Source organism: Myzus persicae, unplaced genomic scaffold (genome assembly GCF_001856785.1).
Source record: "Myzus persicae strain clone G006 unplaced genomic scaffold, MPER_G0061.0, whole genome shotgun sequence".
Classification (NCBI taxonomy): Eukaryota; Metazoa; Arthropoda; class Insecta; order Hemiptera; family Aphididae; genus Myzus; species Myzus persicae.
The window spans coordinates 132,747-141,007 of NW_019103966.1; the positions used below are offsets into that span (position 1 = coordinate 132,747).

At 30.6% G+C, this 8,261-nt stretch overlaps 1 protein-coding gene across 1 annotated transcript; it reads left to right on the forward strand.

Moving 5' to 3' along the window:
* The first annotated feature begins 4,189 nt into the window (after positions 1-4,189).
* Positions 4,190-8,261, forward strand: LOC111036999 (skin secretory protein xP2-like). Its single transcript, XM_022319344.1, has 2 exons — positions 4,190-4,322; positions 5,971-8,261. Exons 1-2 carry the CDS (start codon positions 4,305-4,307, stop codon positions 7,786-7,788), a joined length of 1,836 nt encoding a protein of 611 aa, XP_022175036.1. The 5' UTR covers positions 4,190-4,304; the 3' UTR covers positions 7,789-8,261.

Below are 8,261 nucleotides of genomic sequence, written 5' to 3' on the forward strand. Positions count from 1 at the left end.
ATTCTTTTGACGTCCTCGGTCTGTGCTGGTTATTTCCTGTTGGGATATTTTCAAAGATTTAAAAATCTAACACAAAGTTTGTTTAGTAATGTTATAGTAATATGTAGTTGTACTAGTTTTATTAAAAAAATCTCAAAAATCGTTATTCCAAATGTTTTTTACGAGCGTTTCAAGTTTGAACAACTTTCCGTAAACACTATATTATTATTTATTATTATAATATATCTGCGAGCTCCATTCAGAATTGTTTTTCGAATGCTATGATTTATTGTTTCTTTCAAACGTACTTATACACAGAGTGTAATACTGCAGAAATAAATGTAAAATATAACAAAAACTCGCTATACGCAAAAATGTATACTTAATTGACTTGTCTTCGAATCGATTTTTTAAACTTTTTTTATAATATTATTAAATAATCTCCATAAATCGTATTGGAATGTCAGTTCTTTCTATTGGTGTACCTACATAAACATGATTCAAATTATTAATCTATAAGAGGATATCAATGCATTTATTGTTTCTCTCTCTGACCCAAGTTAGGTTAGGTATTGTTATCTTTAGTAGACTTAAATTGGAGGAAAATACCACCTGCCCATAGAAATATAATAATATAAGCTCATTCCACCCATACCCCATCATACAAGGTTCTCAATGAAATTTTTTAACATTCCTATTACATAACCTATACACTGAAGACGGGCTAATAAAATTCCAGGTCAGGTTTCCGGGAGTACTGCACAGGAGCTTAGCAACCACAGAGTGAAACATCCCTTCGGTTTACATCACTTATTAAGCCTATGAAATAAGTATATACAGGGTGATTTACCAATCATGCTCATCCGCCCTTTACTTCAATACTGTAATTATTTAAATATTTTTTATTTTTGGAATTTTTAAATAATTATATGCTTCAAGACCAAGTATGTATATTTTCAAATTCTCGAGTTTTTTGTTCTACTTAAAGAATGACCTATTTTTAAAAGAAGAAGCCCCTTTTTCTACTTCTCATTATTTAGTAGCAACATTTTTTGACGATTTCAACATACCTATCTAAATCAAAATTCAAACGAGTAGTTTCTCAGTTATTAACATTTTTTTTACTAAGGATAATAGTAATTAAAAATGGTTTTACAAAAATAAAAAATTAATAAATATATCGAATCAAGTATTTATTAAACCACTTTTTGATAATTACTATAATTTCAAATCATTATAGTCCCTATATCTACCAAACCCATTACCATTAGTACACAAAGTTAAGTAGGTAATTAAAAAACTATTCGTTTGAATTTCGATTTCGATATGTCAACACTGTACCAACAATATTATTCACTAAATAATTTACATTCTAAAAAGATTCTCATTTGAAAAACTGAAGTTTGTTTTGTATCTCAACGAGACATTTGTTAAGTAGTACACTGCTATAGTACAACAAAATCTATAGAACTTGAAATTATGGTCCTGTAGTAAAGTACCTATATTTAAAGTTACAAAATTCAGATTTTACTTTATAATCACCCTATATAATATATTATGATTTATTGGAGGGTTATATTTATCTAATACGACAAGGGCCTTTTTATATAGACTATAGAGGCCAGAGGATAATTCAAAGTGGTTCTCGTACCAACGTCCCCATTTGTGAAAGACCATAAAAACATAATACCTAAAATCTATATTATATACTTCAATGTATTTTTGAACAAAACTTCACAAATCGGTGTTTTATTTGATCAATGGATGTCATATTGATAATATATAATAATATATAATACCTATCTTAACACATTATACTGATGTATCCTAACGGTTTTCTGATTAAAAAAAATGACAAGAAACAGTGAACCAGATAAAACGGTTCTGACGACTAGTGGGTAATACAAAAAAAAATTGATATAATTATTACTGTACATCATAGTTATTGTATTAATGTATTATCATTTATAATTAGCTTTTAGTGAAAAATATAAAATCTATTTGTATACGAGTAGATAATTTATTCACATTATATTATGCCCGTCACGGTTCCAGGTGGTGAGGAGGCAAAGAGCATCCTCCCCTTGGGAAAGATGAGTGTTGAAGTTCAATAATTCACCTTCAGTGGTGTACCCAAACGAATTTTTTAGACAGCGGTTTTTATGTATCATTATTTATCTAATATTATTGTTATTAATTAATGAGTACCTATTATTGTGTTGTTATTACTTAGAACTAGGGAAGAGAGTCACAGAGAGTAGGCAGTATCATAATTGTGTGTTACGACCAGAGTTTTTCAGTACCTAGCTAAATTTAGTTAAATAAATTTATTTGGATATCCTGTCCAGATAAAATAATATAAAATAAAAATCTTATCTAGATGAATTACAAAATCGGTATCAAACTACCCTTGAAATAGAAGTTGGTTTTTTCTACTATTAAGTGTCAACCAATATTTTTTTTAAATGATTTGACCCCACGAATATTAATTTTTAGCATAAACAAAATATTAAAATTCTTATTCGTATAATATATGTAGTATGTATCTATATATTTAATTTTGTCCAAATTTAACCTTCAAATAGCCATAAAAATAATTTGTGTTGAAATATTTATTACATTTTTTGATTTCCGTATAAACTTCTTACGAGAAACTTTTTTCTTTTATTGAATGAAACAAGTTTATTGTAATGGATTATTTCCTTTAAGCAGAGCTTTTATTGGAACTTGAAAGTAAAAAGTTGTATACTATTACAAATTATTAATTATACATTTATTCATAAACATACAGTGTAGAGACTAGAGGTTTTTTTTTTTGTTAGCTTATTTAAATACAATGATAACTTCAGTGTAAAGGTAAAAAGGAATTATAACATTTAAAAATGCACTTACAATTTTTAAAAAATATCAGTGGATAAATTAATAATAAAGTATACAAAGACATAATATTTCTGAACAGTTAAAATTATAGTTCCTGCAAAAGCCAATTAAAAACAGTTGTTTTGTGATTAGTTTTATCGATAGATCTTATATTATTATTTTATATTGAACGGCATTTAGTTGAAAACAGTAGGTTCTACTGGTTTGCACTGGGTTTGTACTTATCAATAGGATTAAAACTTTTAATTTAATTTTAATTGTACATGCGTATACAAATGCGTTTGTTATTAATTATAATTATTTTATAATAGGCAGTTTAAATTGTAATACAAAACTTTGCTGCTAATTATATTCATCACAGTACATTAGTACGCTTGGTATAGATATTGGCTACAAAAGTACACATACTCTACTGGTTGTGCCTACATTAAGTTTTAAAAAATATTAGAATAGTATTTTTAATTAAACCTAATCATTTTTAGAATAAAATAAAATCAAAACAAACCGATTTTATAAGTAGGTTTTGGTAACTTTAGGATGTGATCGTTATATTATTTGTAAAATGTCTAAAATCATGTGATTTTAAATATCTAATAAGTAACAATGAAAGTAAAAATATGAAATAATAACTGCATATTAATATACCTATGATGTATTTTTAGGTCGAAACTCGTAACACACACGTATATGGCTTATCGATGTATAATAATATACAATAATTTATAATAACGTTAGTGTTATGAACAACCAACATTTACATTATGTAAATTTGATATTTCCATAATTTTAAATAATATTTTATAAAATCTAGTAAAAAAAAAATAAATACGATTTGACCCGTTTTGCATCCAATATCATCGTGAATCGTGATTACCATTTACCGAGCGCATCTCATTCACCTCATATTATACGACACCTTAGTGACAATATTGAAGAAGCGAATGGCTGCGAGTCAATAGATGTGGAACGGTATACATTTTAGTGGCCGAAGGTCGCCCATTTTGCAGAATCCATATCATAATATACATAATATTAAGATTATGCAACCCTCGGATGAGCAGACGGACAACCGGTTTTCGGACATAAGAAGACCAAACAAAAAAACCACACAGAGACAAAATGTTTAATAAAATTATGTATAATGCAATTTAAGACCAACTATTTACATTTAATGTATTGAAAAATTCAAAAAAATTGTAATAAAAAAAAAAACCTTGGAACATAGGTAGAAGGGGTTTTTTTGTGTTCAGATGTTCATAAAAAATCCTCCCATCCCAGATTACTGGTTTTTGACAATATTTTTGTCCGGCGACCATCCAGTAGATTGTAGTGCCCGCATGTGTATATATAGTAAATGCCGGTGTTCAGTAAAGTATCCAGTCAATTGGTAGCTGCAGAGTTGAACAGTACCAACAGCAGGCAACAAGGCAGAAGCGACAAGCATTATGGCGTTCGGTGCTACGGTGAGTAAAAACAAAAAATTATTTTCGTTTTATACTTACCTATCACATTACTATATACTTCTATAGCTGTTTCCAACTATTAAAAATCTTACTAAAAACATACAATTATGTACAGAGATCCAATTTTATTCATTTAAGAATTATACCGCAGTATAATTGTAATATAATAGTAATTAGTAGGTACCTACTACCTATATCCTTAACGTAACTTAGTATCCAAGTATTTCTTATTTATTTTAGTAACTAGTAAGCCTTTAAGTTTAAACATCTTCAAGGTATTTAAAATTACCTAAATTCTAGTTTAAGCAATAAAAAAGGCTGTAGATATGCCTATTTATTTTTCGAACCAAATTATTTAATGTGTTTTGAAAGTTGAAACTCTTTTACTATTCTTCCTTTAAAATTATTATTAAAATCTATGAGTATAGCATTAAAAATGTAATGGTTAGAAATTAATCGTAATGCACTTATAGGTACTATAGTACCAGATAGGTACACTAAAAAAACAGAACACTATTATTATATTTTTGAATATTTTAACTATTTATTTTATTCAGTTAGTAAATATTATTTTTATCCACTGGTTGCATTGGTATACTTATGATATGATTATAACTTAAAGATACATACAAATCTCAAACTTGTCAAATTATAAATTAATAATTCATAAATATAAAAATCATTCCCAATATTATAAATTTCACCAATAGAAGTAACTATGATTGCCCAAGTATAAACTCGTGTCTTGTTAAGACAAAACAAGAATAAAAAGTTACTAAAAACCATATTTATAGAAAGATGTTTGATATTATTATGGAATGCTTTAAATTATTTTAGTTATTAGTTGTAAAATGTTTTAATTTTTTTTTTATTGTAGTTTATTATAATAAATTATACACTTACTCGTTATGTTAGGTTATCAGCAGAAGAACTGTTGTGCTGTACACAAAATTATATTATATTTCAATAATTTTTACTGACTTTAATATAATTAAATTATGTTAAAAATGAATGCATTATTTGACATCTATTGCCACAAAAACTACTGGACAGTCTTCAATAAATGTTATATACTTGTATCAATAGATTCGCTTAGACTCGGAGAGTTTGTAAATTCGTTTTGTAATCATGTATGTCGCTATAGGACGAATGACCCTTAACCGGAATTTTGTTTCAGCTCACAAAAATTGAATATTTTTTCTTTTTTATGTGGGTTTGCTATTGGTTAAAGATAATAAAATATTTATTATGATCGGATATAATTGTCTATATTTTATTATATTTTGTTATTTAGGCTAATAAAACTATTCTAGTATTCTATATAAATATAAACTGAATAACCGCTTTTATAATAAATAAGGGGCAAGGTGCAGGTTGAGGCTTATAAAAAATCAAAAAATACTCGACCGATTTTGACGATTCAAGGAAAGTTTTGACTATAGAATGGACCAATATTATTTTAGGTAGGCTTATCCGCCATTAATAATATTAAAATATTACTATCGCATATTCATTTATTTCTGTTTGCAGTTGGTTACACGTAAGAAAAAAAAATATTTTTTTTGCCCTTCTAGGTTTTATTTTTTAATATTATATGATTTATAAATAATTATTAGTGTATGATTTTAATTATTATTCGTTTTTTTAGATCCAAGTAGCTTTTCTAGGACTCCTAGTTGTGTCCACCGCATTTGCGGACGTCAAGTCGTTGGATAAAAACGATAAGAAAAGAGACACTTTATTCAACCCATCATTCTCATTTGGAGCCAAAACTTTTGGCACATCAACCCCAGCCCCATTTGCATTTGGCAGCTCATTCTCGTCAACTGCTTCACCATTCAAATCCGTTTCTTACAGCTCCACACCAGCTCCGTTCGCATTCGGTAACTCTTTTGCGTCAAACGCCTACTCCAATGCTGCTGCAGCTCAATCTTTCGATGCAGCATCATTCATTGGATCTTCCACACCTGCTCCATTCTACGATGGATCTTTCGTTTCTTCCACTCCAGCTGCTCTGATTGGTTCATCTACACCAGCACCTTTCATATCTGGTGCCGCACTATCAGATTCAAGCTTTGCATATTCTTCCACCCCGGCTTCAATTTTAACAGGTGGAGCTTCACCCGTTGTTTCATCTAACCCAGAAGCGGTTCTTTTAAATAGGTCACCCGCTTTTGCTACATCATATGGCTCATACTATTCTGGAGCTTTTGCCCCGGCCTACTCTCAAGGAACAATCATCAAGTCTGACTCAATTAGCCACGATGCTGTTGAAGTTCCAGTCGTATCTAACGCCCCTGCACCCCACCATGAAGTTACCATCCATAAGGAAGTTCCAGTTCCATACTACGTCCAAGTTGAAAAGAGAGTTCCATACCCCGTCTATGTTCGTGTACCACACCCATACCAAGTCACAGTAGAAAAACACGTGCCATACGCAGTACAAGTTAATGTAGACCGCCCAATTAACGTTCCTCAGCCATATCCAGTCGAAGTTGAAAAGAGAGTGCCATATCCAGTTGAAAAGCCAGTACCTTATGAAGTGAAAGTCCCAGTCGACAGACCGTACGCAGTTCCAGTTCCAGTTGAAAAACCCGTCCCATACGCAGTTGAGAAACCCGTGCCTTACCCAGTGAGAGTAAATGTTGACAGACCTTACCCTGTTGACAAACCAGTGCCATACCCAGTACCTGTCGAAAAGCCAGTGCCATACGCCGTAGAAAAGGCTGTGCCATACCCAGTAGAAAAATTAGTCCCATATGCCGTTGAAAAGAGGGTTCCCTATCCAGTAAGGTACGAAGTTCCAGTTAATGTTCCAGTTCCAGTAGAAGTTAAGGTTCCAGTATCCGTGGATAGGCCCGTCCCATATCCCGTAGAAAAGAGAGTTCCATATCCAGTTCAAGTTCCAGTTGAAGTTAAGGTCCCAGTCCCGGTTTCAGCTCCAGCTCAACGTTTCGCCACTGTTCACTATTATCAACAATCTCCAGTCGCTTTAGGATATGAATCCAGTCAAGCTCTCATTGGCCAATCTGGTTACAAAGCGTTCTCATCCGGTTTGGCTCAAGGTTCTGGAAGTGCATTCTACAGCTCTACTCCAGCCTCTGGAAGTGCATTCTACAGCTCTACTCCAGCATCTGAAAGTGCATTCTACAGCTCTACCGCTAGCCCAATAACCTCGTACAGCTCAACTGCCAGCCCAGCTGGTTTCTTCGGCTCAAACGTCGTCCAAGATGGTTTCGTTAGTTCATCAGCTGCTCCATTCAGTTTCGGCCAACAATCTTTCTTCGGATCTTCGACACCAGCTCCATTCAACACTTTCTCTGCTGATTCGGCATCATCTGACGCATCATCTCTTTTCAAGTCCGCTAGTGTTGGATCTGAAAGTCAATCAAAGGTTTCCATTGGAGGTGCATCTTTGAAGTCACAGGAATTGAAAGCTGACAACTTTGATGTTATCAAGAAATAAATTTAAGTAAAAACTTAAGATTATCTGATATATTCATGATTTTTATGTCCAGTAAATAATGGAAAAATATTCTATATATTTTTGTGTTTAAATGAGTTCTTTTGTTTAGATCATAAACAAAATGTTTAATTAATCGTCTATAATATTATAAAAATATAATGTTATTGATTGATTCATATATAGTTATGCTTGCTGTATTCTATTTACCTTTTATTGATTTTGTGTAAATACATTATAGCTAAAATATAAATAAATAGATTTTTGGTTTATTATTTATAAATTAATAATAACATAACAAACTTAAATAATCTTAAAACAAATATAATAATAATTTACTTTATTGTATTCATAAACGTAATTTGTATATTTTCATTTTTTAGTGCCGTTGGATTATTATATTCATTGACATAAAATTCGCTGAACTTTTATAAGCAATAATGATTTTTTTTTTGAATAAAACTAATTCAAACAAA